At 55.1% G+C, this 27,841-nt stretch overlaps 13 protein-coding genes across 13 annotated transcripts; 6 read left to right on the top strand and 7 right to left on the bottom strand.

Moving 5' to 3' along the window:
- Nucleotides 1–147: 147 nt before the first annotated feature.
- Nucleotides 148–849, top strand: LMH87_006422 (uncharacterized protein; the record flags this gene model as incomplete). Its single annotated transcript, XM_056204306.1, has 2 exons — nt 148–670; nt 722–849. The coding sequence occupies 2 exons, from the start codon at nt 148–150 to the stop codon at nt 847–849; spliced, it is 651 nt and encodes a 216-aa protein (XP_056059675.1).
- Nucleotides 850–1,212: 363 nt separating this feature from the next.
- Nucleotides 1,213–2,515, top strand: LMH87_006421 (uncharacterized protein; the record flags this gene model as incomplete). Its single annotated transcript, XM_056204304.1, has 2 exons — nt 1,213–2,076; nt 2,132–2,515. 2 exons carry the CDS (start codon nt 1,213–1,215, stop codon nt 2,513–2,515), a joined length of 1,248 nt encoding a protein of 415 aa, XP_056059674.1.
- A 1,237-nt stretch (nt 2,516–3,752) lies between these two features.
- LMH87_006420 (uncharacterized protein) lies at nt 3,753–6,295 on the top strand (the record flags this gene model as incomplete). The annotated part of the gene is made up of 4 exons (XM_056204303.1): nt 3,753–3,852; nt 3,921–3,952; nt 4,033–4,107; nt 4,166–6,295. 4 exons carry the CDS (start codon nt 3,753–3,755, stop codon nt 6,293–6,295), a joined length of 2,337 nt encoding a protein of 778 aa, XP_056059673.1.
- Nucleotides 6,296–6,648: 353 nt separating this feature from the next.
- Nucleotides 6,649–8,190, bottom strand: LMH87_006419 (uncharacterized protein; the record flags this gene model as incomplete). Its single annotated transcript, XM_056204302.1, has 1 exon — nt 6,649–8,190. The coding sequence occupies one exon, from the start codon at nt 8,188–8,190 to the stop codon at nt 6,649–6,651; it is 1,542 nt and encodes a 513-aa protein (XP_056059672.1).
- A 229-nt stretch (nt 8,191–8,419) lies between these two features.
- LMH87_006418 (uncharacterized protein) lies at nt 8,420–9,976 on the bottom strand (the record flags this gene model as incomplete). Its single annotated transcript, XM_056204301.1, has 1 exon — nt 8,420–9,976. The coding sequence occupies one exon, from the start codon at nt 9,974–9,976 to the stop codon at nt 8,420–8,422; it is 1,557 nt and encodes a 518-aa protein (XP_056059671.1).
- A 416-nt stretch (nt 9,977–10,392) lies between these two features.
- Nucleotides 10,393–12,987, bottom strand: LMH87_006417 (uncharacterized protein; the record flags this gene model as incomplete). Its single annotated transcript, XM_056204300.1, has 6 exons — nt 10,393–10,668; nt 10,722–11,749; nt 11,806–12,406; nt 12,535–12,586; nt 12,862–12,900; nt 12,974–12,987. 6 exons carry the CDS (start codon nt 12,985–12,987, stop codon nt 10,393–10,395), a joined length of 2,010 nt encoding a protein of 669 aa, XP_056059670.1.
- Nucleotides 12,988–13,537: 550 nt separating this feature from the next.
- LMH87_006416 (uncharacterized protein) lies at nt 13,538–14,467 on the top strand (the record flags this gene model as incomplete). The annotated part of the gene is made up of 3 exons (XM_056204299.1): nt 13,538–13,608; nt 13,667–13,727; nt 13,799–14,467. The coding sequence occupies 3 exons, from the start codon at nt 13,538–13,540 to the stop codon at nt 14,465–14,467; spliced, it is 801 nt and encodes a 266-aa protein (XP_056059669.1).
- Nucleotides 14,468–14,551: 84 nt separating this feature from the next.
- Nucleotides 14,552–15,480, bottom strand: LMH87_006415 (uncharacterized protein; the record flags this gene model as incomplete). Its single annotated transcript, XM_056204298.1, has 2 exons — nt 14,552–15,322; nt 15,385–15,480. The coding sequence occupies 2 exons, from the start codon at nt 15,478–15,480 to the stop codon at nt 14,552–14,554; spliced, it is 867 nt and encodes a 288-aa protein (XP_056059668.1).
- A 587-nt stretch (nt 15,481–16,067) lies between these two features.
- Nucleotides 16,068–18,002, top strand: LMH87_006414 (uncharacterized protein; the record flags this gene model as incomplete). The annotated part of the gene is made up of 3 exons (XM_056204297.1): nt 16,068–16,586; nt 16,636–17,089; nt 17,143–18,002. The coding sequence occupies 3 exons, from the start codon at nt 16,068–16,070 to the stop codon at nt 18,000–18,002; spliced, it is 1,833 nt and encodes a 610-aa protein (XP_056059667.1).
- A 1,593-nt stretch (nt 18,003–19,595) lies between these two features.
- LMH87_006413 (uncharacterized protein) lies at nt 19,596–20,883 on the bottom strand (the record flags this gene model as incomplete). The annotated part of the gene is made up of 2 exons (XM_056204296.1): nt 19,596–20,554; nt 20,607–20,883. 2 exons carry the CDS (start codon nt 20,881–20,883, stop codon nt 19,596–19,598), a joined length of 1,236 nt encoding a protein of 411 aa, XP_056059666.1.
- A 384-nt stretch (nt 20,884–21,267) lies between these two features.
- Nucleotides 21,268–23,017, bottom strand: LMH87_006412 (uncharacterized protein; the record flags this gene model as incomplete). The annotated part of the gene is made up of 2 exons (XM_056204295.1): nt 21,268–21,923; nt 21,976–23,017. The coding sequence occupies 2 exons, from the start codon at nt 23,015–23,017 to the stop codon at nt 21,268–21,270; spliced, it is 1,698 nt and encodes a 565-aa protein (XP_056059665.1).
- An 823-nt stretch (nt 23,018–23,840) lies between these two features.
- On the top strand, nt 23,841–26,256 carry LMH87_006411 (uncharacterized protein; the record flags this gene model as incomplete). The annotated part of the gene is made up of 4 exons (XM_056204293.1): nt 23,841–24,302; nt 24,352–24,834; nt 24,883–25,142; nt 25,317–26,256. The coding sequence occupies 4 exons, from the start codon at nt 23,841–23,843 to the stop codon at nt 26,254–26,256; spliced, it is 2,145 nt and encodes a 714-aa protein (XP_056059664.1).
- Nucleotides 26,257–26,495: 239 nt separating this feature from the next.
- Nucleotides 26,496–27,506, bottom strand: LMH87_006410 (uncharacterized protein; the record flags this gene model as incomplete). The annotated part of the gene is made up of 3 exons (XM_056204292.1): nt 26,496–27,169; nt 27,226–27,387; nt 27,446–27,506. 3 exons carry the CDS (start codon nt 27,504–27,506, stop codon nt 26,496–26,498), a joined length of 897 nt encoding a protein of 298 aa, XP_056059663.1.
- Between the last annotated feature and the right edge of the window lie 335 nt (nt 27,507–27,841).

Raw genomic sequence — 27,841 nt, 5'->3', positions numbered from 1 at the left:
CAAGCTTCAAATGAAGAATTACCAGATACACCAAGGAAGAAGCACAGCATACGCTTTAACTTGCCTGATACACAGCGAAAGAAGCACGATGCACGCTTCAATCTTCCAGAGATTAACTTCAGTCATGACAATACCAACGTTGACTGGATGCCCAACGAGCTTGCGAATAAAGACAAATCAGTTTACGAGGCTCCCGACTTCAAGACTCCCCCAAGAGCAGACTCCGTCGCCACCCATGTTCTGGACAGTGATCTTGCAAGAACAGACCACATGCTTCGGCTACGCAAGCAGGCCAAGCGAGAAAGAAGAGCTTTGAAGGAGAGTGGCGACTATCTCGGGGTCCAAGGTGTCAATCCTGAGACAGGTCGTATGGACGTTGAGACCCCAACGGATAGCGAAGAGAGTCACCCAAGCGCTGTGACGGCATTGGGGGCGCACGTCGGACTAATTTCTACGACTGGATCTATCGATCAAGAGATGACAGAGAAAGAACAGAAGATAATGCTTCTCAAGGCCCGCGAGGACGAGCTCCGACGGATGGAGAAGAGCAAGCAGGAAGCCGAAGTACTGGCAAACCAGCTCATGTGGCGCCGCCACACGAAAGAGTGGTCAATTATCAAGGATCCAGTCATCGACAAGCTGTCGTGCCAGCAGCTTCATTTACCAGCTCGTTTGTGACGTTTCCACTCTCACATGATCTAATACTAACAGATCTATGCAGAAGACTCTACTGATTCTCAGATCAACGCTACTACTCACCAGCGTCAAGGAAATCTGATTAATTTAGAGGATTCACATGCACAGATAAGTTCTTGCGAGAGTCTCGATTCAACTGGCCAAAATGACTAGGAATCATGTGGCACTGTTGTGCGCACTCCGCACCAGCGCAGCCTAGTGGATGTGTCTGGTGCAGCATTAGAATTGTTCGAGAATGGAATTAGTTTTGATCATTCCTTTCGGTCCAAGAGAGCTGGTCAGGGGATGTCTTCAAAGCAAGAGTCGTCTGGCGGAGTTTCTCCAACCTCTCAAGTCCCAACCGGCCAAGGCCATATCACAGACTCGAAATCGCAGGCTTTTTTAGGGAAGCAACAAAACAATCTAGAGGATTCAGGCGGAAAATCGAACAAACCTGGGCACAGAACCGCGACACGCAAAGCTTTTCGCGAGCTGACCAATTCTCTGCGAACAAAAAAGTGTTTGCCGAACGTTATCATGGAAAACACACAGAATCGCATACAAAACATGACCAGGAAGCATATACTGAGAAGAGAAGAACAAGCGAGAACCCCGACAGCTTCGCCTACCGTCGGCATATGGATCGACGGCGCCGCCCAGCAAATAAAGCCAGCCAAGACCACACCGTCGAGCCTCCCGACTATCAAGCATCAGGAGTCCCTCCAAACGGTGGGCGACGTGGGTACAGTCTTGACACCAGACAGAATATACCAGGATATGAGTGTGTTGAGAAACGGAGTTCTAAACCTAGAGTCTACGGAGACCGGCACAGAGAACGAGGGAAGTCACAGTGTGAGCGCTCAAGCAGTGACCACGAACGACATACCGAATTCCACGATGAAAGACGCCGACTCAAAGGATCAATCTGCCTACACACACATCACCATCACTACTGGCTCTTTCCGATTGAAAGCCGGGGCGCCGTCAAAGCACTACGACGCGCTGGTAGCAAAAGAGCTCGAGAAACCAACAGGATCCTACCCAGAGAACAAGTTGAGCGATTCATCGAAGACCGCGGACACGCAAACAGCTACACCGAAAGATACCACTCTCGCGGTATCGGTAAATTACCAACCGGGCGCCAAACAGCATACTATGAAAACCACGCGGGCCGCAAATCGGCTGCAACTGCGCCAGAAAAAGGCCGACGACGACAGCGAGAGCACCGAGCCGAAGCCGTCCAAAGCCAACCAGAGTCAGACAGACTCTCACCCGGCGCCAAAGGTGATGCTGAAAGTAGCATACATAGAAGAGCGAAAGAAAAAGAGAGGAACAGCTGCGCTGAGTGCCCTGACAAGAACGAAGCCCAATCACTGCGGTGGATGCAGCGAATGTCTACGAGTAGGTTCATGCTGCGACCTGATCTAGGAGGTAGACTGGACTGACGTTGAAATAGATTCCCGGAAGCTTTCCGGCGCATCTCATCGAAGACGGCGCCATCGCGCCTCGTTCCGCTAAGGCAAGAGCTGTACAAGCAAAGCAGATGGCCCAGGCCGCCACCGTATTCGACTGCACTCTTGGGCCTTTTGTAGCAGTGGCGGAGATATACTGCAAAGTGGTCTGGCCAGTTTTTGATCCTTACTCTACACTTTGGGAGAGACACGCCAAGAAACAGACTACAGCCTTGGACGTAGTTGTTCTGGTATTGGCTGTCCCTGGTGCGATAGTGGCCACAGCATTGGCTGTATGGGGTTTGCGCGAGACGAAGGTACTGGGAGGCTTCCTGTATGGCGCAGTTAGGGTGTTTGGAGGTAACGTAATGCCACTGTCCGGATGGTGAAGTGTGTCAGAATACCGAGCCTTGGATGATGATCGGTGATTAGGGTACGTGCAGATGGGCGAATGGGGAAGCTCAGCGACGTGGTGCACGAGGAGCCGGAAGAATAGCTTTAGACAACAATGTACTACTCACGACCAAGATGGATTCTACGCACAGGGTATACTTGACTGATGACGTAAAATTGGCCATAAACCACCTCTCAGACGGCCACAATAAGTCAGCCCATGTCCCATACAACACTCCAACTGGTAGCTACGTGGCTACCTATGCTCCGCTAATTTGACATTTATATGTTGACTTTGTCTAGTGGAATAAACGTATGCTACGCCTAAGCCACCGCAGGAAACAATACCAATTACTTGTTATTCAGGTTATACAAGTACGAGGCAGTCCGGAGTAGGCGGAGTAACATGAGTCCTGGCAGCGGGGTACCCAGATCGTTGTGCAAGTGCTGGTAGGTAATCTACGTACCAGTTGGTACCTACTCGCACGGCGTGGTGAGAAGTCGCACCGGTCCCCAATACGAGTCGAGGCAGCCACTGGAACTCGAGGCAAGACAGCGGTCCGCCTCCATCAGCTCAGCATACAGGGGGGTTGGGGGGGGAATCAACCGCTAAATGGGGCGAGCCAACCAATGTCAGGCAACCATTAGCAATCCGCCCGCCCAAGGTGCCCCGCGATCACAAGCCTACCTACCTACGTAGCCAGCCTGGCCGCCAACGCGGCGCCGATTCGGAGCCCTCCCAGCGCTGTAGAGCTTGCAGAGGCTGCCCCTCCGATCATCGGAGCCGCCGAGGCCGGCGCTGCGAATGCCTTCGGTAGCCTTTTTACCTGGCGATGGGGTTTCATAAAAGAGCACCGGAGCCCTCTTTCATTTTTTTTTATTACTTTACACTTTTATAGTTTTATCTCATCCTCTACCCTTTGCTTTTGCATCCATTGATTGTTGTGGCCTGGCAATTGGACTGCTCTTCTTCAACAACACCATCCCCTTCCATCTCAAACAGGCTTCTGCAATCCAACCAAGTTGAACAGCTAGGTGCACTAAAATCACCCTAACAGGGACAGCACCACAGCTCGGCTTGATTAGATACCCAGCCGTTCCCCGACATCACCACCCCCACCAAAACTCTCATCCTCCTTCGTCCAACTTCCTTTCCTCCGCAAAACCCTGATTTTGCCTCTTTTTCCCATCTCTTCCCCTCTCTCCAAACTCTCTCCAATTCACACAGCCAGAATGCCTGAATCAGTGTCAAAACCGCAAACCCTCTACGACAAGGTGCTCTCCAAGCACATTGTCGACGAGAAGCTCGATGGTACTCTGTTGCTTTACATCGGTATGTCTGCCACAGTCTGACCCCTCTACTTGTCGCTGGCGGCACCAAGCTAACCTCTACCCCTCCAGATCGCCACTTGGTCCACGAAGTCACCTCTCCCGTACGCTACCTCCGTCGCAGGCTTGTCTCATTTTCAGCAGGCCTCGATTGGACGAAAGAGTAAAACTAACAATACCACAGCAAGCCTTTGAGGGCCTCAAGAATGCCGGTCGTGCCGTTCGCAGACCAGACTGCACCCTGGCCACTACCGACCATGTAAGTCATCGCACATGTTGCGCCTCGGCACAGAGTACTGATATGCCCATGTTCACAGAATGTCCCTACCACTTCCCGCAAAAACATGAAGGACATTGCTAGCTTCATCGAAGAGGACGACTCCCGCACACAATGCGTCACCCTGGAAGAAAACGTCAAGGACTTTGGCCTGACCTACTTTGGCCTCGGCGACAAGCGCCAGGGCATCGTGCACGTCATCGGTCCCGAGCAGGGCTTCACGCTGCCCGGCACCACCATGGTCTGCGGCGACTCGCACACCTCGACGCACGGCGCCTTTGGCTCGCTGGCCTTTGGCATCGGCACCAGCGAGGTCGAGCACGTCCTCGCCACGCAGTGCCTCATCACCAAGCGCAGCAAGAACATGCGCATTCAGGTCGACGGCGAGCTCGCCCCGGGCGTCAGCTCCAAGGACGTTGTCCTCCACGCCATTGGCAAGATCGGCACCGCCGGCGGCACCGGTGCCGTCATTGAGTTCTGCGGCTCCGTCATCCGAAGCCTCAGCATGGAGGCCCGCATGTCCATCTGCAACATGTCCATCGAGGGTGGTGCCCGTGCCGGCATGGTCGCGCCCGACGACATCACCTTTGAGTATCTCAAGGGCCGGCCCCTCGCGCCCAAGTACGGCTCCGACGAGTGGAACCGCGCCGTGGCCTACTGGCGCGCCCTGCAGTCCGACCCCGACGCCAAGTACGACATTGACGTCTTCATCGACGGCAAGGACATTATCCCCACCATTACCTGGGGCACCAGCCCCGAGGACGTCGTCCCCATCACCGGCGTCGTCCCGGACCCCGAGACCTTTGCGACCGAGTCCAAGAAGATTGCCGGCCGTCGCATGCTCGAGTACATGGGTCTCACGGCCGGCACGCCGCTCGAGGAGATCCCCGTCGACAAGGTCTTCATCGGATCGTGCACCAACTCCCGAATTGAGGACATGCGTGCGGCGGCCCGCGTCGTCCAGGGCAGGAAGATTGCGTCCAACATCAAGGCTGCCATGGTTGTCCCCGGCTCCGGTCTCGTCAAGAAGCAGGCCGAGGAGGAGGGCATCGATCAAATCTTCATCGACGCCGGCTTCGAGTGGAGAGAGGCCGGCTGCAGCATGTGCCTCGGCATGAACCCCGACATCCTGTCGCCCAAGGAGCGCTGCGCCAGCACCTCGAACCGCAACTTTGAGGGCCGACAGGGCGCCGGCGGCCGCACTCACCTCATGTCGCCCGTCATGGCCGCCGCCGCCGCCATTGTCGGCAAGCTCGCCGACGTGCGCAAGCTCTCCAACTACACGGACAGCCCGCACGTCGCGGCCAGCCAGACCCCCGCCGCCACCGGCAAGCCCCATGTCGACGAGCGCGTCGTCGACGACGCCGCCGAGCGCGAGGCCATTGCCGACCAGCCCGAGGACAACTTCCCGCACACCAACACCCAGGCCGGCACCGGCGGCGGCGCCGCGCTCGACAAGTTCCTCACTCTCAAGGGCATCGCCGCGCCGCTCGACAAGGCCAACGTCGACACCGACGCCATCATCCCCAAGCAGTTCCTCAAGACCATCAAGCGCACCGGCCTCGGCAGCGCGCTCTTCAACGCCCTGCGCTACCACGAGGACGGCTCCGAGAACCCGGCCTTTGTCCTCAACCAGGAGCCCTACCGCGCGGCCAAGATCCTCGTCTGCACCGGCGAGAACTTTGGCTGCGGCTCCTCGCGCGAGCACGCGCCCTGGGCGCTCCTCGACTTTGGCATCAAGGCCGTCGTCGCCCCCTCCTTTGCCGACATCTTCTTCAACAACATGTTCAAGAACGGCATGCTGCCCATTGCCGTCACCAACAAGGCCGACCTCGACGCCGTCGCCGCCGAGGCCCGCGCCGGCCGCGAGGTCCAGGTCGACCTGCCCGCCCAGCTGCTCAAGACGGCCGCCGGCGACACCATCTGCCGCTTCGACGTCGAGGAGTTTCGCAAGCACTGCCTCGTCAACGGCCTCGACGACATTGGCCTCACCATGCAGATGGAGGACAAGATTGCCGCCTTTGAGCAGCAGATGACGGCCGACACCCCCTGGCTCGACGGCTCCGCGTACCTCCGCCGCAAGGGCCAGGGCGGCAAGCTCGCTGCCAAGCCCGTGCCCGTCGCCAAGACGAATCGCGGTGAGCCCATCAAGGAGCCTCTCGAATGGTAGAAGCAAGATATATAAATATAAAAAAAGGAAAACAAAAAAAAAAATGAAGGAAAAAAGGTGCCGATAATATCATTGGGAAAGGAGTTGAACTTTCATGCTTTTTCTTATTTATATGAATCCTACAAATGGCAAATCTGCTCACCAGATACATGCAATGTGGAGGAGAACAAAGTTGAAGCGTTAATACAATACCGCTGTGCAGACACACACACACACACACACATGTCGCAGTTGACACAAAATATATAACCATCGTGGCTCTAAGTCCGGTTCAACGATAATTTCTCTCTCGTCTATTCATCATAAATCATGTCTTCATCAAAGCCTCGTCCCAAGGAAAGGAAAAATAAAGATCAATTCCACCAAAAACTGACACTGAAGCTAACGCTCAAGCTCCGCACACAATGCCACCAGCCCACGGGTATCAGCAACGTATCGCCAGGCTCCAGTATACACTCAAAGTACTCGACGCCCTCTAGGCTGTCCCTTTGTTCCTGTATATACTTCTTCGTCTCTTCATCGTCGCTCACATCCGCATCGGGGCCCCCGTCCCAGCCCTCGATGGCGCCGAGGTCAATGGCGCTCGTGTTGCTCATATCGACGCCATTCTCATCGCTCGACATGGGCCGCATGTACTTGTCCGCCTGGGGCGGGTACAGCCGCACGTACTTGGCGCCTACGGCCTGGCACAGGAGGTTGTTGTAGCCGTCCGTGTGCAGCGGCGTGATGGTGCCGGGCGGGCCGAACCAGGCGTTGAGCTCCGGCAGCGGGAGCTTGGGCTTCGCGGCGCCTGTCAGGGGGTGCTGGCTCGGCGCGGCGGCCCAGCAGAGGTCGGGAACCAGGATGTCGTTGCGCAGCGCGGGGATCTGCTCAAAGAGGTTGTGCTGGGCGAGGTAGCCGGTCTGCTGCGCCGCCACAGAGGCGGCAGCGGGGTCGGCGGCGGCGGCGGCGGTGGCGGCGGTGGCATCGCCAGAGGTGAGGGTCCTGTCGATGAAGCGGACAAGAAAGTCCTTGAAGGGCAGGAGCTCTTGGCCCCATCCGGCATCGACGTAGCTGCGTCCAATCTCGACTGGAACGAGCCTTCGTCCGCCAGTCGTCTGCCGGAAGAGGTAGTCTGGCCGGAACCACGTCCTTTGGCGCAGCGCAGGCCAGTCGTCCCGTGTCAAGTCTGTAAACACAATGGGCACAGGGCCGACGGCGCCGGTATTCACGGCCACTGCATGGCCCTCTTCCATGTACCTCTCAAACCGGTCGATATCCCAGCCTTGGTGTCTTGCGCACGGTCTCGTCAGCGTCGGACGGCCAAACGGCTCCCGACTGGAGAATTCGCCTTCGAGACCCGGTTCCTCTATACGCTCCCATGCTTGATGGAGCATCTTCATCGTCTGGTTAATCCAGCTCTCGCGGCCTCCCCCACCGGCTGTGACGAGGGCCCGATCGAGCCGCGCAATCACCTCGTCTAAACTCTTCAAGAAGCCCTGCTTCTGCTCTTCGAATGGTCGTTGCCACGGTAGGTTCGCCAGCAGAATGTGAAATGTGGTGAGAATATGCGCGTCAGAGTAGATTTGTCGCCAGCGAAACGGCACCTGGTCGAAACGGTACACGTAGAGGCGGGCGTGGCTCGCGAGCTCAACGTCCTTTAGCCGAAGGGCTATACGGGCGAAAGCAGCGCTGTCCCTGGAGCATCCGGCTTTGCCAGCGTCATACACCTGAAGCAGGGAATTTGCCTGGCGGCTTAGCATGTCCTCCATGCCTTCGCCCTCCAGCTCGTCCAGCCGCAGGCTGGCATCGGGCGAGACTGGTCCTTCATTTGCATTCGCTAGCGTGAGTGTGGCTTCATGGTAGCGTTCGAGAATCTCCTTGATGTTTCGGCAGACCAGGTCAGGATCACTCATGATGCTATGCTTTTATGTTGGTCGCTAAGACAGCTCCAAGTGCCGTTGTGTTGACGGGATGAAATGTCCAGCCAAGGTCTCCACTCGGTTGTAACAGAAAGCTTACAGCCATCAATATATGCCACCATTTAGCTCATGCAATGACAAACAAGGTTCTTGTGGTTAGTGTGGTTAAGAAGAATCGTATGGTCACTGATAGATATATATATATATTCATTCGCTGTAGTGTTTAACTCTGGCTATCGTCTTCTGTAGCATCTGGCTTCTGGCCATCTCTTCGCGCTTTGGCTCCCGCTTTTAACAGCTCCCATTTCTCTCTGTACTTTTCTAGAGTTTTTTGCATCTTACGATTATCCTTCTCTAGACGTTCCATTTGCTTCGTCGCCGCCAGCAGCTGCTCCTCCATCTCCTGGTTCTTGCGTATCATGGCTGCAGCCGCGCCGTCGTCCGGCTTGGACGAGGCTTCTGGCGAAGAGGGCCGCATAAGGCGATAGCTCTCTGCCAGGGCCATGGCGGAGCTCTGTGCGCTTGCCTCAAAGGTATGCAGTCGCTTAGAAAGCTTGTCTAGCATATCTTTCAGTGATTGGTTCTCTGTATGCAGCTCCTCGATGGTATTGTTGAGTTGCCGTTCTGTATGCGATGATTTGCCAACTCGCCGCTTCGCTCCTGGCGATAGCGTGGCAGGTAGCTCGCGCGCATCTACAAAGTCGTCATCCTCCTCCTCCCCGACGGCGGATTCCGCACTTCCATGTATAGAGCCACCCAGACGCCGCTTCTCCTTTTCGGCGTAGCTAAGAATGTTCGCATAGGACATTGTGTGCCCAGTAGTGGGTACGACGTAGAAAGACTCGTGAGGAGCATGAGTATGACCATCTCGCGCCAGAACACGTATCGCAGCCTTGGAGTATATTTTGGTCAGATCCGGCTCGGCGTGCGGGGACGGGACCGTCTTTGGTTTCCTCTTTTGTTGCACCGGCTCTGGCGCCTCTTGATCCGATGTGATGGACTCCTCTTGAATCAGCGGCAAGCCAGCAAATGCCAGGGGCGCAGAGATTTTATTAATGATGCTCCCGAATGTATTATAGAATCGCGCGTACCCGATGTCCTCGGCATTTGGTTCGGGACTTTGCTGCTGCGGCGTCGAGTCCAGTCTCTGGCGCATGTCTGACTTTGAAGACTGCATGGGCGGAACCCACGTCGGCTTGCCAGGCTGGTGGTCCATCAGCGTCTGCATCTTGGACTTGGAGCCGTCCCGCCTCGGGTGCGGGTCGACATTTCCGGGCGCCTGGTCGTTGGATACGCTGGGGCTCAGCGGCTGCCCGCGATACTTGGAGCGGATGCCGCGTGCCGAGGCCAGGTTGCTGGCAATGGACGACGACATTTCGCGCGCGGCATGGCGTCGCTGCTGCGCGAGCCCTGGCATGTGCGGCGACGAGGATGATTTTGGTGACGTCGTATCGCCCGCCGAGGACTTGCCGCCTGCGTGAGCAGCATCGTCGCCGTCCTTTTCGCTGACAGCCTTCTCGTCAATGTCGCCTTCGGCGCCGGCGTGCGAGTGCGCATCGGGCGGTTGCCTGAGCAGCTCGGCGAGCTGCTGATGATGCGCCTCGAGAAGTTTGAGGGTGCGGAGTGCTTCGACGCTGGACGTGCTCTGGGCGGCCTGGGCAAATTCACCCGCGGCCAGGGTGTGCTCGTTGATGGCGACTGTGGTGTCGGCGGACTGGCGGGTGGCGACGGCGGCGGCCTGCGCGTGGTCGTGCGCCTTGATAAGCGGTGATGAATCCATGAGTATTAGGTTCGGGTATTGTATTTCGCTGGGTTTGGGGTATATTAAGCTCGGCCATAGGCGCACCAAACGGCCCGCGGTGTTGGTGACGGAGTAGAAACGTTCACGAGACCTTTGACAGTGACGCCGTCCGCCTTGAGTTTAGCGGGGCGCTGTAGATGCCAGCGATCGCCCCGCGCTGGATGCGAATCTAGCTACCCAAGGCGGCAGCCTTAAGCCATGCTAAAATAAAAGGAGATGAAAGGTCATGATTCGACTGCATTGCTTGTGTGTGCTCTATAAAACCAAACAGGAGATCGCTGATTCGTGCGATCGTGGAACTCGTGCGCAGCTCCGCGCCAAGTCTACTTTATCTCCAGTAAATTGTACACATTTGTAGGCTACCAATATCAAAGATGCATGCGTGTCGTCCCATTCTAGCACGTCCAGACGCCGACAATACCGTTTTGTCTGCCTTCTACCATGTAGCCATCCTTGACGCGCACGCGCTCTACAATAGAGGTCTTTATGCCCTCCTCGGCCGCCGTGACGCCCGCGCCGCAGTCCCATTGCCGTCCCTCTACCTTATCGTACACCTTGACAACATCCTCACAGGCGGCGCTGACAATCCTCCTGGCGTCAAACATCATACTCGTAATAGGGTTGTCGTATGCATATGCGTCGTATATAGACCCAGTTCGCAGATCCCAGATCTATCATCCAGTTAGTCTTGGTGCCTCAAGGTGTACCTCGCTGCTCAACTTACTCTTATACTCCTATCCAAGCTTCCAGTCACCAGGTGCACGTCATCAAACTGAAGACAGGTCACCGCCCCGGTATGGCCGACCAGGCTTCTATGTACCTGCCCGCTCCGAAGATCCCACAGACGCACCATGCCATCTGCGGTACCGCACGCTAGTGCCGACTCAAACACCTGCAGGGCGCCGACGAAATCAGCGGAGCTGGATTGCGAACGGCCTGTGGGCCTCCAAGCGGCATCAGAAGTGCTGGGGTTGGCGGAAGCCTGTGCGGCTGCCCACATGACATCCAACGTCTGGATGCAGCGGCCCTTCTCCAAGTCCCAGTGGCGCAGAGTCTTGTCCGCCGAACCAGAGATCAGAGTATCACCGCGGAAATGGAGAGCCGTGATTTCTCCAACATGCGCCTGCAGTGTGAAGAGCTCGCAGTCGTCCATGCTGCCCGGGGGCGGCTCAACGTGGTGATCGTCGGGGTTCTCGAACGCGATAGCATCTTCGTCTTCCTCTCCGTGTCCTCCGGCGCCTTGCGGGTCGTAGTGTGATTTGCTAAGATCCCATAGCTTAATGGTTGCGTCTACCGAACCGGTGGCCAAAATGTTATCTTCCACCTGCAACGTGCGGACGGAGGCATTGTGGCCTTCGAGGTGGCCCATGCAACGGCCGGCATTCAGATCCCACACACGAACAGTATCATCGAGGGCGGCAGTGACCATGACACCGAAAGGGGCGTCAAAGTCGAGCGCAGTGATTGTGTCCTTGTGCGCTCGGATTTCGCGAATGCTAGAGCCCTCCTCGAAGTGCTCGTGTAGGATGGGCATGGATTTGCGGCGGCGAACCTTTTTGGGTCTTTTCGTTGGTGTGCTGGATGGTGAAGTCGGTATTTTATCGTAGACGGATTGCGACATGAATTCGGGGTCGTGGTCGTCGGCATCGCCAACGAGGTCAACCTCGTCCCTCGTGGGAGTGTTCTTTGCTATTTCCTCGGCTTCATCAACAAGCGCTTGAGCGGCTTCCACTCTCCCTTCGACGTCAAGAACTGTGACATGTTAGATGACCCGACAGTTGGGTTGATAAAGTCGAGGAGTGGCTCACTATCATGCTCGAGGAGCGCCTCTTCTTGCTCCAAACCTGCCAGCCTCTCCATGATGATCCGGCGCATGCCATGGAGGTTGGCGATTTTGTTGTCGATTTCGCGAATCTCACTGCTGGCCATGTTTTTACGGACAGCGAGCAAATCAAATTCGTGCATCATGGCGGCCTTTTCCTTCTTGGCTTGGCTGAGTCGCTGCGTCTCGGAGACGGCCGTGCCATCTTCGATCAGCTTCCTGCCTCTTGAGACGCGTCGACGATGCTTCTTGCCCTCGTCTGTTAGCTCGGGGAAGCTGGCCTGGAAGCCCTGGAAGAGCGAGTAGCTGTTGTCGTTGTCGGGAATGTTGGAGAGGAGGTCGTCTGGGAGTGTCGTCAAGGCGCGGTGCTGAATTTCAGCTCGTGAGAGCTTGGAGCGAACCATGTCGGTAGGCGTAGTTCTAGCCATGGCAAACATGCTGCGTTGGACCGTGGGTCTCTTGAGCTGCTTGTGCACCTCGGCCATGGCGGCCTTGTAGTGTGTCGATGCGCCTTCGGCATTGACAGGGCCCATGAGGTGGCTGGCGGTGGTTGTTATTTTTCTGCTAAAGGTTTCAAGGCCACGAGTCTGCAGACGACAGCGACAAGAAGGGGACGTGTTAGCAACCGAGTTGCACTCTGGGAATGACGACGGCGCTGCCATCACACGACACCCAGGGGTTGTGATAGGCAGCGAGGCAGTTTGGTGTCGCGTACCGAAATGAGCGACTGGTCGTCGTCGGGACCATCGTCAGCGAAATCATATTGGCTTTCTGGGTCAGCCATAACTCAGGCCGTAGAGCTTGAGCTGCAATTGCGTTTTGGTCAATGGCTTTGATAAACGCAGTGGCGTAGGTCAGAGGGAGTTTGCGACCATGGGTTGCCTCGCCTCTGGGCGTGGCCAGGCTGGGGCCAAGCGCCAATGAGAAGGCCGCTTGGAGAGCGCCGGCGCAGGGATGCCTTGCTGGAGAGCGCTACCAGTGCAATCAGGGAGCTGGTGCTTGCAGCGAGTGCAGCGCTGAAGCTATGGTGGGGCTTACCTACGTACATGACATGCACAGATGTCCACGAGCGGAGCTCTGCCTGCATTGTACATGGTAGGATAAGATAAAAATAAAACAAAAAGAGAGAGAGATGAGAGAATAATGTGACCTACCTATACACTGGCATATCAAATTGCAGCCAAACTGCCGAGAGGCTGTTGAGCGCATGTGTACGCTGTATCAGCACACATCCATAGGTACTCGCATAGGTAGGTAGGTATTGGGCTACCACCTAAGCGAGCAAGGAAAGCCGTGGTGCCTGAGCCAAATGAGTAGAACCATGGGTGTGTCGCTGTCTCGTTCCATATTGCCGTATTTAAGGTCATTCTTAACTTATCCTATGCCTCAAATCTCAACTTTCCAGTACTTGTTCGAATCTCACTTCGTCAGGATGATAGAGGCGTTTGGGGCGGAAGAACGATTAGCCCCCAAATCCAGCGGACTCCAGCAGCCTTCGCAGTCGTGCAGCGGGCCGTGGTAGTGGTGTCGGCCTGTCTGACGTCGCTGATCCACCATTGATTTTAGGTGGTGCTTTATTATGCGAGCTCCCAAGCTGAGCGGCACTGCAGCCGATGCTCGGACAAAATTGCCCCTCCAAACGTCGTCTTGGCTTGGCCAAACTCTGCGCAGCCTCAACACCTCACCCAGCTCGTCCAAGAGAAAAGCAATAGCCTCTCATGGATTCCTTTGTCGATCTGAACGATGGCTCTCAGGCATTGGACCTGTCGCGCATCCGCTACCAGCTCATGTATGTGCGCCGATGCTCCCTGTACATGCTTGCACGCATTTGACTCACTCACTGGTAGTCGTCTCGAAGATACCATCATTTTTGCTCTCATTGAGCGTGTGCAGTTTGCGCTAAACAAGGTACGAACGGCATTACTCCTTTACATTTCAAGCGCCAAAGGACCCGAATTGCTCACCATAGTCTGGTACAGACCATCTACGTGCCTGGCGCCCTTGATATCCCCAACAGCAAACTCAGCTTCTTTGACTGGTACATGAGCGAGCAGGAGAAACTCCAGTCTCTCATCCGTCGCTACGAGTCTCCCGACGAGTACCCCTACTTCCCCCAGGCCGTGCAGAAGCCCATCCTCAAGCCGCTCAACTATCCCAAGATCCTCCACACCAACGACGTCGACGTCAACGCCAAGATCAAGGACTTTTACACGGAAAAGTTCCTCCCTGCCGTCTGCCCCGACTTCGGCCACGGCGACCGCGGCGAGACGCAGGAGAACTACGGCTCAGCCGCCACCTGCGACATTGCCTGCCTGCAGGCGCTGTCGCGGCGCATCCACTTTGGCAAGTTTGTCGCCGAGAGCAAGTTCCGCTCCGAGACGGAAAAGTTCACTGCTCTTATCAGGGCGGGTGACCGCAAGGGCATCGACGAGGCTATCACGAATCGCGCCGTCGAGCTGCAGATTTTCGAACGTCTGCGTCTCAAGGCGCGCACCTATGGCAAAGATCCTGGTCTGAAGGAAGGCTCCGAGTCGCATATTAAGATTGATGTCGACGCTGTGGCCGCCATGTACGAGAAATATGTTATTCCGTTGACAAAGGAGGTCGAAGTAGAATATTTGATGCAGCGCTTGGAGCCTGCTCCATAATTGCAAAAAACAGACAATCCAGGATCTTTATGAGAAACAATAATGTCATGATATATACAAAGTTTATTCTCTATTTTTTCGGCTTTATTGGCCAGGGTTCACGTAGTCATTAACTGCCTTGATGGCTTGCTGGAACTTGGGGGCCTCAATAAGGATCATATGTCCTTGGGCCTTGATGCCCAATTCCTGGAACGCGCGCTTGCTGTCAGCAACAGAATCGCCCTCCTTGGTGTAGGCGAATCCACCAAAGGCAGTCGCGTACTTTTGCAGCACTTCATCTTCGGGATGGAAATAGAATGTGGAAGCCTCCTCCTTGGCCTTTTTCTTCTTTCGGTCCTCAATGTCGAGCGTCGACTCGACTTCGGTATAAGTGCGTGTCAGGATCAGGTAGTGTGAAAAGTCGTAGGGTTCCTTGTCCTCGACGGCGGCCTCAATCTCGTCAATGAGCATCGAATACAGAGGCGGGGCAATCTCGGAGGGCATGTTGATGAAGCGCTCGGAAAAGACGAGGCCAATCTGCTTGTTGGCGTTGAGGAGCTGCGCGACGGGCGCCAGGGCAGGATTGGTGCCAGCCTTTTGGACCAAGTACTGCAGCACGTCCTTCATGGTGTCGGCATCCTTGTGCACAGCAGTGTTCAAGGCAGTAAGCATGGCGTAGGCGTCAGTATTTTTGCCGTCAACCTTGACAGTTGAGCCGATTGTCGGTTGCGACAAGACGAGGTCGGCGAGGAACGACATGTTGAACAGGTTGGCATCGACGTCGAAGAGCTGTCGCAGAAGCGATTTGACACCGTGAAAGTCGACTTCGGGGTCGTAGTTGAACCATTCAAAGTCGACATCGACCATGTCAAAATCCTAGAGAATTCAAGTCAGTAACTCTGTGCCACTTGGCCGAGCGGTGGTTTGTGGGCGGCTACCTCTTCGTCGCTGCTGTCCTCGTCCATCTTGTCGGCAGCCTTGTCGGACGGACCTCCGGACAGGCCGTCCTGTTCCCTAGAGCGCTTCTTTCCCATGGTGAAGTACTCTTGGATATAATCAAGAGATAGTGAAGTAGTGTGTAGGCGCAATTGCTGGAGAAAAAAATGTTTGAGCCGGCCAACGAACAAGCTCTACCAGTACAATTTTTTGGATGGGTTGCCCCGCACTAGCCTTGATCGGGGAAACTCTGAAGCCACACGCTAGAACAGCACTGTCTGGCGGTCTACAGCGAGTGAGCCCCTGTGACGGCACCGCTGTCGTCCGCTCCTGGCGCGCTCTTGGTCAGGCCAGCAAGCTCCGCCGCTCCGCCTGGTGGCCCGCCTGTAGACCGTCCCATCCTGGCATCCACCACCCACCACCCACCACCCAGCTGCCAGCCCGACCAGCCTCTCAGCTTGCGTCACGGAGCACCACTGCTGGAGTCAATCCCCAAACCACACACGCCGGCACGCAGTTCCATCCTTCTGTCTGCCACACGCTTCGCTGCTCGTTCGGCTCATCTGCACGGTGACGATACACTCCTCTCCAGCTCACTGCGTGCTGGACTGTTCTCAACGACGTCGCCGACGACTCCGCACCAACCCTCCGTCGTCACCGAGCCGTCTGCTGGCCCGTCAGTGCCATGGACTACAGCGCATCCATCCACGAGACCGACGATCCGGTGGGAGCTTCGCCCTGGGGCAACTCTCCCACCTCCTCGCCCAAGAGGAACCCGCCTCCGTTTGCCAGCCTCCCGCAGGAGAGCTCCTCGTCCACGTTTCCCTTCTCGTCGCAAGACTCCAACGGCCTGGGCAGTCCAGCTCTCGGCGCCGACGGTTTTCAGCGGCCCGGCACAGCCACGACTGCATCCGAGACTGAAGGCGAGACCGACCACGAAGCTGTCCACGTCCATGAAGAGTCTGAAGTCAGCCAAACTGTCGATTCACAGCCGGCGCCGCCGGTTCAGCACCACCAGCCGCCTCCGCACCACCAGCATCCTGGTTTCGCGCCCCAGGGACACAATGCTGAACGCGGCCAGGGACCTGCACCGCCTACCGAGGGACAGACTCATAAGCCACAGCCTCAATATAGATTACAGGCCAAGATCACTGGCCTAGAGCGCACTGGAAAGAAAGATCCGTTGCTGCGATTTGATGTCTACGTATGTGTTTAGCAATTGACTCTTCCTGCAGCATGCTGACGGTATACAGACCAATCTTCCTCGATTTCGCACTTCGCAATATCGTGACGTTCGCCGCCTACACTCCGAGTTTGTGAAGCTTGCCGAGCATCTCATTTCCGCCAATCCCGATGCCTTTGTGCCAGCCGTCCCTCCTGCCGTCACCTCGGCAGGCGCTGGAACCGACGAGGACGAGACCCGAGTCAAGGCTCTGATGCAGAGATGGTTCAACTATGTCTGCAGCAACGAAACCTTGATGAGAGACGACGAGATGATACTTTTTGTCGAATCGGACTTTGGCTACAGCCCATTGGTCAAAATGAAGCAGCCCGCTACCGGTGTTCGCAGAAAGATCCTCAAGCAATTCGCCCCGCCACCCGACGATACGCCCGAGCTCGCCGATGCACGTCCTGCCGTCAAGCTGTTTTACCTCGGCACCATGGATGCAGGGCACAAGGTGGACAAGCTGGTCAAGGCCCGGCGAGGTATGTGTAGCCAACGGATGACTACATCTACAGTACTAACAAGGCTCTTGCAGGACTTGGTCTGGCCGAGTCTGATTTTGGTGTCAAGCTTGGAGCCATGAATGTGCAGGAACCTCACCCTGGTCTGGCCAATGCATACAGAAAGCTGGGCAAAGTTATTCAGAATGTGGGAGACTACCACGCCGCACAGGCTACCGCCGAGGCATCGACAATTGGCGACCCATTCCAATATCATTCGCAGGATGCCTTCATCGTCAAGGAAACCCTGACGAACCGACAAATTCTCACGAGAGAATTCATTCAGGCTCAAGAAGCCACGAGGAGCAAGCTCAATGCCGCTGATCGCCTCAAGGCCAGCAGCAGCGTGCGCCGTGAAAAGGTGGACGAAGCCATTTCGGCTCTCGATGATGCGCGTGAGACGGAGGCCTACCTCTACAACAAGACCCACAAGGTAACGCAGAACCTGCTCCAGGAGCGCCGCAAGTGGTTCTCGCGGACAGCGACCGACTTGCGACTGAGCATTAGAGAATTCGTTCTGCGCGAGATTGAGGCCGAGAGACGTACGCTATCCGTGCTGGAGAGCGTCCGCGCCGATATTCGCGCCATTGACCAGTCTGGTGGCCTGAGCCGGCTGGGCCGCGAATCGCACCCCGTAATCCGCCGCACCAGCCTAGCCGCCAGCCAAGGTCCCAAGGGCGATGCGTGGAGTGGCGTGCCTCGTCGTGCGGATGCGGCGAGCCGTAGCGCCTCAACGAGCTTCATGGGCAAGCTGCCCGAGGACAATGAGGCAGAGGATGCGCCGCAGGATGCGGCTGCTGGGCGCACCAGCCTGGTGGGCGTGACGGAGGAAGAGGACGACGACCGTATTGATGCGAGAAACGCGGCAAGCCGCCTGGCCACGAGCACTTTTTAAGCATGGGGTACGCGAATAATTTGTGATGCATGTTGATGTTTGCCGAGGATGAGTCCAAGTCGAACTGGTTGACTTCATACCCGATGTTACAATAGCCGCAGTTGACGTATTTATGCTGTGACACTCAAATCGCCGTTTCAACTGTGGCGAATTTCTACCGTTTAATGCCTGTGACGCGTATAAAAGTTGACTTCGTCTATGATCCATCTAGAACACATGCCATAAGGCTACGTGCGCTTATGCAAGACTATTCACCCAGGTCATTGTTCCTTCACCTTGACCGCCCGCGAAAACGTCAAAGAACGAAAGGAATGGTCTTTCTTGTATTCATGGTGATTTATATACCTCTGCTTGAACTGGCGACGCATGTTGGTCCTGTTTTAGTCGATTCTCTGTCTCTTGCCAGTCATACAGGGTAGTCGTAACAAAGCTGGCAGTTTTCCGTTGTAACGTTTAGAAGGGCCTCTTCGCGTGAGTATATAATGCAAAATAACTCGACCATTGTCAACAACTCGCGGCCATAGATTAGCTGGGAGATCGTCAGACTGAAGTCCAACTTCAATCCTACGGATTTAGATACCTATCTGAAGGTCGTGTGTTCGAGTCACACTGGCCGCAAGTTTCTTTTTTGCCTCTTTTTGCCTTGTCGCCCCGCTTAAAGTGGAGTGGAGTTGGCGGCGGTGCTTCTCGGCGCTGTCTTGCAATGGGCTTCTCTGTGCCTCTAATTCGCACGGCAATTCTCAACATTACCATCCATTTCGCGCACCGACTCTTCCTTTTTCTCCCATTAAAGTTTGACAAGAATCATAATCAAGCATGAGCAAGTGACAAAAGAGGACTGTTCACTCCGCGTTCCGTGTTTTCCCGGACGGAGCCGGCGCAAGGCGTTGAGAAGTCACCTGCAAATACACTGACCTAATGCTCTAAGTGCCACGGCGGCGGCGACTTCTCTAAATGCCACGCCCAACTGCTTTACAACCGGGCGCGGGCGCTATAAATAAAAAGCCGTTAATAGAAACTGCGGCAGACGAAAAATAGCAGAAATACTCTTGCTCACCATTTCCTCCATGTTGCGCCAATCGTTTTTGGACAAATCATCGGCACCGTCCTCAGCATCTTCAAACTAGAACGGCAGCGACTAGGTGGGCAGCATTAGCACAGAAACCAGGTCACCTGTATAAAGCAAAATAAATGTCTCGGAAATAACTCGGCGGCCATAGATTAGCTGGGAGATCGTCAGACTGAAGTCCAACTTCAATCCTACGGATTAGATACCTATCTGAAGGTCGTGTGTTCGAGTCACACTGGCCGCAAAGTTTTTTTTGCACTTCTTCCTTTTTGGCTTAACTTGGCTTCCTGCGTTGACTTGAAAGCAGCGGGCATTGATGTATTCTTTTCTCTATTTTTGCCTGCTTCCGTTGGCAACCTATTAGCAAGCATCAAATGCCTACTGCTCGCTGTACAAATACACTGTGCCATTTCTAGACTAAACCTGATGGCTCTGCACTGCCGAAGCCAATCCTTGTAACCCTGCCAAACGCCTTGCCATGTTTCGTTCCTAATATTCGTGCCGTTCGTGAAATTGCCGCCGCTTTACATGAGCAGTTCATTTGTTCCAGGGAGCGAAAAGGATGGCGTGCCAGGGTATTCCCCGCGCCTCTGCATGCTGTTCTTATAACCGTCGACAACGCTGAACTTCTTGCCCACTTGACGCGCCTGACTAATGCTCTGCATGAGAGTGCTCAGAAGGTCGATAGTCTCGACATCATTCTTCTCCGAAGCCATCTCTTTCTGGAAGGATTCGTCGTCCAATGGAATCACCAATCCCAGGCGACCAGTGAGTGCCTTGATCTCCCGCAAGACCGTCAGCGAAGGTGTCATGGTAGATGAGTCGGTATCCATGGAGCCTTCATCGACCGCCTCCGTGCTTCCAACCGAAGTCGGGATACTCTCGAGATATGCAGTAAGCAGTTGGATCCTAGATTGGAGCATCTTGACGGCGTTGGCTTTGGCAGTCAGGGCAGCGAGCGTCTCCTCTTCTTCCCGTGTGAGCGTGACACCCGATTCATCGTCCTGCAGGATATCGGCGGGATCGTCGCTCTCGACTAAACGACGCTTGCCCTTGCCATTCGACTCTACAGATCGCGATGGCTGTGCGTCCTTGGCGGCCACAGCGGCGGCGTTACCTCCACTGCTCGCGATATAGTTCATGCTGATCATTTCTGTCTCATCCGTCTCAACTGAATATGGGACTTCCCGAAACTTTAGCTTCAGAGGCGGTTCTCCGTCGTCCATCTTCTTGTCTTCGCCATCGTGGTCGATCTTTGATTCGTCCGCTTCGTAGTTGCTTTCGTATATGGTGAGAGGCAGCTTGCCACCAACAGAGTGGTGGAGGACTTCTTGGGGCTGGAAGCCCAGGAGGACTGCAGACTCGTTCCAGCCTTGCAATATCTGGTTGTGGATAGGTAAGACGGTCGGTGTCGGTCCGTTTGCAGGAAGCAGCGTGTACCAGCCAATGAAGTCGAGCTGTCGATCCTTGTGAACGGTAATCACTGTGGCGGGCATTAGCAAAGGGGGGCTTCTTTGAGCAAGGAGGATTCTTACTTTGCTCCAGTCGAGCAGTAAACTTGACATTGTCCAGTAGGTAGCCGCCCTCTTCGTCAGGCGCTTCAACGAGGTGGCAGTCGAACGCATGCTCGATGGTGATTTCGCGACCATTCTGCTGGCCAAGAAGAGCTCCAATTATTGGTACGGACTGCTGGCGGAGAGTATGGCGCGTAATGTAGTCGGAAATTGTGAGAAGCACCAGCGGGTGAAGGACGGCATGCAGCTGGGAGCTCTTCTGGCTCGAGATGAGTGGGTTGGGGCCACTAGCCTCCATTATGATGACGATTCAAGCTCTTTCGATTATTTTGACACCACTTATGCTCGTAGGGAGTGGTTTATGGCAGAATGGGCGAACGATGGGCACTGGTAGATGAAGAGGTGAAGCTTGGATGATGCAGAAGCCAGCCCCGCGCCACTGCCTTGAGCGACAGTGCCCCACCAACTCATCGGACTGCGAATGTAGGTATTACAGGGACTGGCACGAAATTACATATTGCACAAAATAAGTCTTTGGCGTTCTATATTAATTTTTAGGAATTCTATAGAGTTGAGGGTTATAAACAATTAAATAAAATAAAACACGCTATGCCAGTATAATGCTGCCCTGCTGATGTGTATCGTACGTTGTCGCCATTTGACAAATATTTTTATGTGGTAATTAATTCTTGATTTCATTCTGTTCCTCAGGATCGGCAGCTTTGGCTTGGGCAGGCTTGATAGATTTCCACTCAATGCCAAGAGATGAGAGCAATTGGGCAGCGGTGACGGCCAGGCAGGCAATGAAGATGCGGGTGACGGCAAAGTTGTAGGCGTCTACAACAAGGCTAAAATATTGCGCGGGGACGACATTGTGCAGCTGTGTGGCTCCAGTGTTGAGAATAGTCTTGGGGTCCAGGCCAGGAATCTCTGACAGGCGAGAAACGAGGATGGTGCTGAGAATGGTCTGGCCAACAGAGACAAAGATGGCACCACCGAGTTGCTGGGCAAAGAAGCAAATGGCCATACCGGTAGCAACATCCTTCTTGTCAACGGTGGCTTGAACTGCCAGGGTAGACGACTGAAGGCCAAGACCGACACCAAAGCCGGCGAGAAACTGGTATCCGATCCAGTGAGGCGAACCAGTCTGGGGAGTAAAGGTTGTGAGCAGGCCCTCGGCAATGAGCAGGATGCAAGGACCAGAAATCATGGTCGGAACGTAATAACCGCTCTTCTGGGTTACGACTCCAGATGTGATTGACGCAACAACAAGACTCAAGACGAGCGGGATGGTGTAGACACCAGACTTGACAGGGTTTACGCCATGGGTGGTTTGGACTAGGAGGAAGTTAGCAGCTGCAAACGCGAAGTGGGCTGAGGCGATACGTACACCAAAGGGGAATGTAGTAGACGAGCATCATCATAGCTCCCGACAGGAACAGCATGAAGCAAGTTGCGAGAGCCATGGTGCGCTGCTTGATCAAGTGCCAGGGGAGAGAGGCAGACTGGGGCATCTTATACTGGACTGTGGCAAAGGCGACGGCGCCAATGGCAAAGCAGACAAAGAGGACAATGATGCGCCAGTTGCTCCAGGCATAGGTAGATCCACCCCACTGAAGAGCGAGGAGAAGGCTGACGATGGTAGGGATAAAGATGGTTGTGCCAACAGGATCGAGTCTAATGAGCTTTGTCTTTTGAGGCAGATTCATCAACTTTGTCGTGGGGAATTCGAAGAAGTAGAGAAAGACAAAGGCGACAGCACCGATGGGCAGGTTCATGTAGAAACACCAGCGCCAGGTAGCGTTCTCTGTGAAGGCGCCACCAATCAAGGGGCCGGCAACAGAAGCAATACCAAAGACCATACCAAACATGGATTGGAACATGGGTCGCTTGTGGAGAGGAACCAAGGGAATGATGGTCATCATGGAACCGGTCATGATACCAGCGGAGCCCAGACCAGCAATGGCACGGCCGACGATGAAGACGGTAGATGAAGGTGCGGCACCACAGATGGCGGAGCCAATCTCAAAGAGAACAATGGCGGCTAAAAATGTCCATTTGAGATCATAGAAGCTGTAGATGCGACCGAAAAGCAGCTGGAAGGCGGCGGTAGTCAGCATGTAGGCTGAGCCGTACCAACCAATGTCGGCTTGGCTCTTGAAGTCATCGGTGATTCGAGGAATGGCCGTGGCGATGATGGTGCGATCGAGGGCGACCAAGAACATGGAAGTAAATGTGGAGAGCAGGACAAGCCAGAATTTGAGAGTTTTGGGCTTGTATAATTCATCGTCTCTGGTAGGCACCTTTTGCAAAACATCGGGGTTGGTGGTCTCCTGGACGGCAGGCTGCTCCTTGGTGGGCTCCATTGTCGTCTCGGAGGAGAGTGTGTGTTGCGACTGCGCAGAAGAGATGGGCTGCGTTGACGAGTTCATGATCAGGTTGGGAATGAATCCGACCAATGATTGTTGTGGGATTGAATGTTATTAGATGTGATCAAAGACTATATGGGGTTGGGAGCCATGCATGGTTATATACATCATCTCGGTCAAGCTGCGTGGCCGGCACCCGGACGTTAGAAGCCTCATGTCCGAGATCCTTCTCCGGGCACATTGCAGCCTGGTTCGCAGCTGACAACTCGCTTTCGATTTTTTTCTTTTTCAAGCTAACGTTAGTTTTTAGTACAAGGAGGGTGCTAGGGCGCTGAAAAAAGAGAATTGCAGGGCTGCAATGTCTTGAGCTCGGGTGCGAGACAAGACTTTGGTGACCGATGGCGCTAAACCGAATGGGGACTGCCAGGGTTGGTCTGACACGCCCCGCTCGGGACCGAAGCTCACGTCTCGCACCCGGCTTGGCTTCAACTTCACTCTTTGACTCTGACTCCTCACCAACCCGCTGCCAAGCACACAACCTGCGCTAGTAGCCGCGTGCCTGTCATTCAAGTCGTGGCATCTGATTGCCATTGTCGGCCCCGTTTTGTGCACATCGGATTTCGGTTGTTTCGACAAGGATCCCGCCCCAGCCAATTGAAGCCGCAGGCCAAGACGTGGCCCGCAACGTCAGAGTCACCGTTTGACCATTGTCGTACAACCTTCCTCAGCCTTATGACGCACTCTCAATACAGGCGTACTTGACTTTTTTCTGTATGACGGGCCACCTGCCCAGACGCTTATGCAACCTGCGCCAAAGCTGCCAGCGTACATTGCGCTCTCATTTTGTGCCGGCTGCGGCTCGCCGAGCTGATAAATATACCCGATCATGGCTTCGCAAGTCCAGCCCCCGGCCCCGAGCATGGGGCCACCGAACCCACAGCCAGACCTCTCCGCCATGAAGTTGACCCGCGGCACAAGCTGCGTGCTCTGCCAACAGCGCAAAGTGCGGTGCGACAAGCAAAAGCCCTGCTCCAACTGCGTCAAGGCCGGCGCCGAGTGTCGCGTCGTGCCACCGCAGCCACCCCGCCGTCGCAAGAAGAGGTTGCAGGAGAGAGATCTCTTGGAGCGGCTCAAGAAGTACGAGGACCTGTTACGGCAGCACAACATCAAGTTTGATGCCTTGGATCATGACGCCAAGTCCGAGGCTACCCACGAAGACGTGGACGAGTTGGAAAACGACTTTGAAAATCTCAAGACAAGCCCATCCGAGGGCGATTATGTCTCATCTATCTATGCTCGCGGCCCACGGTGGAAGCTGGGCCACTTTCTCAAAATGCACAATAAATCAGTACGCGCCACTTTTGATTTGCCGCCATTGTATGCTAACCAGCTCACAGTTTAACGCTCATGATCGCCTCTTGAACGACTCCTCCGACGACGAGGCCGACTACCCAGTCATATACAAGGCCTTTGACAAGATGTTTACCAACCGAAACCCCTTTCCCTTTCTCATCAGCGACCAGGAGATATCGCTCGCCGACTATCGTCCGTCCACGATACAAATGTTCCAGCTTTGGCAGGTCTACATTGACAATGTCAATCCTCTCCTGAAGCTCACGCATGTGCCTACAACCCAGCAGCAGGTCATTGCCTACTCTGGTAACCCGGACGAGTCTCCCAAGAACCTGGAAGCGTTAATGTTTGCCATTTTCTTGACGGCGGTCTCGTCTTTGGACGAACAAGAAGTGCAACAGCGACTCCAAGCCGATAAGCAAGAGCTGCTGGGCCAATTCTTTGCCGGACTACAACAAGCGCTCATCAATGCCAAGTTTATGTGCACTTCTGACATTGTGACCCTGCAGGCCTTTCTTCTTTACATGGTCAGTGCAGCCTCATCCACCCCCCCTTTCCGTACTAACATTGTATAGTTGGCTATTCGTTGGTTCCTCGACCCCCGACATGTGTTTTCCATCATGGGTTTGATGGTGCGCATGGCTCATCACATAGGGCTGCACCGGGACCCCACCGGCCAGGGCCTAAATGCTTATGAAGGCGAGCTGCGACGTCGTCTTTGGTGGTCAATTGCAGCGTATGACCGGCGCATTGGTGAAATGACTGGCGCAGCTGTTACGGCGCTGGCAGTACCCCACGACACCGCTATACCACTCAACATCAACGATGCAGACCTGTATGTCGAACAAGCCGAGCCACCGACAGCTCACAAAGGTGCGACGGAAATGATGTTTGCTCTTATCCGATCAGAGCTTGCCATGGCAACGCCGGAGGACTGGCATCGTGACTTGAAGGCACCACAGCCCACCGATCAACCCGCTGGCAAAGTGCTGATCAGGCTGGTCGGCAGGGAAAGGAAGACGTACACAATTGACGGATTCTGCGCGCACATCGAAGGAACCTATCTGATCCACTGCGATCCCAACATTCCCTTTCACTTCTTTACCCTCACAATGACGCGTCAGGCGCTCAGTAGGCTGCGCGTCATTACATATCTTATCCGGCTGGCACATGGACACACCTCGACGCACGACGTAAATGACCGCGAGTTTTTGTTTGTGCAAGCTACGCAGATGCTGGAGCACGACAACATTCTGCAATCCCGGGACAATCTCAAGTGTTACCGCTGGTTCACCCACCACCACTTTCCCTTTCCGGCATACATGTTTCTCGTCAACGAGTTGCGCTTCCGACTTATCGGACCCGAGGTGGACCGTGCCTGGGCGGGCATCGCCACCAACCACTCGCTGCGTGGCATGATGCACGGCCTACATTCTCCCATGCATCTGGCGTTTGGCCACCTCTTTGTCAAGGCATGGAAGGCGCGCGAGACAGCCTTGCTTGAGAGGGGCCAGCAGGCCACGCCGCCCAAATTCATTGTCATGCTGCAAGAATTTGTCGAGAAGCGACGCCGTGCCAAGGAGCAGAACCTGCCTGACCCCCTCGAGGAGCCGCCGGAGATGTTTACGGTTCCCAAGCCGTCGCCGACGGCGTACAGCACGCCAGGATCGCACAGCGACAGCGGGATCGGCAAGATGACGCCTATGATGGACAACTCGCCTTCTGCCGTGCCCATGTCGCAGGCGCCACAGGCGTCCGGACCCGGACCCAATTTGGATGACACGGATATGGACTGGTCGTACATTCTTTCGGGGTATCAAGACGGATCCATCTTTCAAAACTTTAACACTTTTAATTTTGGCGACCCTTCTGCGGGCATGGGCGGAATGGGCGGTATGGGAGGCATGGGTATGAATATGGGCGGCGGGCCAAACATGTTTGGCAATTGATATATTTTGGTATATGAACACGCACGCGGTCGGATATAAACAGAGTTCTTGGTGTTTATTGGGCGTTGTTTCTACGAGACGAACTCTCCTCTGCGTGCCATCTAGCACGATTTATGTATTACTATTACAAAGAAACCATTCGAGGGCGATCCTCACTCTGCTCGATTATATATACAAAACAAAAAAAAGAAACTAAAAAGCCAAAAAAAATAGCAAAACTTGTATCATATTTACAATGCTCATTCTCGTAATATGCCAACGTGTATCACGAAACCGGCACTCGGCCGCAGCGTCTCGGGCAGTCTGTCGTCCGCGACGCGCCAGACCCGGAACTCCTTGACAAACGCCTCGAGCCAGGACTTGAACACGTCGTCGTTGCGCAGCTGCTGTGCCACGATGCACAGACTCGGCCTCTTCGCCAGCTCGCCACCACCCCCCTCTTCGTCCTCGTGCCTCTGCCGCCGCCGGCACGCGTCCACGCACGTCTGTACCAGCGGGGGGATCAGCGCGTAGTTGTACACGCAGTCGCACGCCAGCACGGCGTCAAAGGCGCGGCCCCGCGGCAGTTCGTCCGTCTCCCAGTCGAGCGTCTCAAACGAGACGGTGCCGCGTCTGCCGGGCTTGGGCTTTGACCGTCGGGACGAAGAGGAGGAGGAGGACGAAGTAGAAGACGGGGAGAGGAGGGACGAGTTGTCGTCGAGGGTCCGCTGGAGGAGCCGCTGCACGTAGGCCTGGTCGGTGAGGGTGTGGGAGGCGACGCGCGGGGCGAGCGCAAAGGCGTTGAGCGGGGAGATGCCACACCCGAGCTCGAGGATGGCGGACGCGGCGTCCAGGAGCGGCGGCGAGGAGGCGAAGAGGAAGTTGGTCGGCGAAGACAGCCAGTCGGCAAAGACGGGTGAAATCTTCCACAGCACTGGCGAGCTGTCAGCACGGATCGATTTGAAAGGGACAAGGGGGGTTGGTCGGTACCGGCGCCGGTGGTCCCGCCGGCCCGGTCAGAGGACAGGACGCCGGGGGACTGATGGATCGTGTAGTCGACGCCGCCGACGCGCGCGTCGACGGTGCTGGCCTTGGGGTCGACGAAGCCCAGGTTGGACGAGGGAATGGGCTGCGAGTAGAGCCAGAATGTTTCTGCGCAGAGCGTTCAGCATAGCTACATGACATGTCTACGGGTTGACACGTGGCTTACCCTCCTCGGCATCTTCAATCTCGGGCTCCAATATCGACTCAAACAGCTCTGCGTACGCCATGGCTGTATGCGTGTATGAGTTGTAGTGGTGAGAAGCAAAAGCTGTGAGATGCGAAGCGGGACAACCCCACACTAGACGGGTGCAAACTTCAAAAGTAGTTGCTCAGCAATAATGACTCGGTAACTTTTAAATTCTGTAGTTTTACTCGTGATACATCTTGGATATTCAATGGCTCGTTTACTACTGCAATTCATGGCTGCACTTGCTGTCAAGTCTCGGCTTACGCAGTACATCATCGTCACAATTCATAAAAGTGGCAGAAAATAATAAATCAAACTAACTGAAAACCATGACGCGTTGCACCTGCTTTGCTGTGTTTTTTCTTTGACTATATA

Source organism: Akanthomyces muscarius, chromosome 1 (assembly GCF_028009165.1).
Source record: "Akanthomyces muscarius strain Ve6 chromosome 1, whole genome shotgun sequence".
Taxonomy (NCBI): Eukaryota; Fungi; Ascomycota; class Sordariomycetes; order Hypocreales; family Cordycipitaceae; genus Akanthomyces; species Akanthomyces muscarius.
Note: the sequence above shows the minus strand (reverse complement) of the source record. Positions and strands in the feature narration are given on the sequence as shown.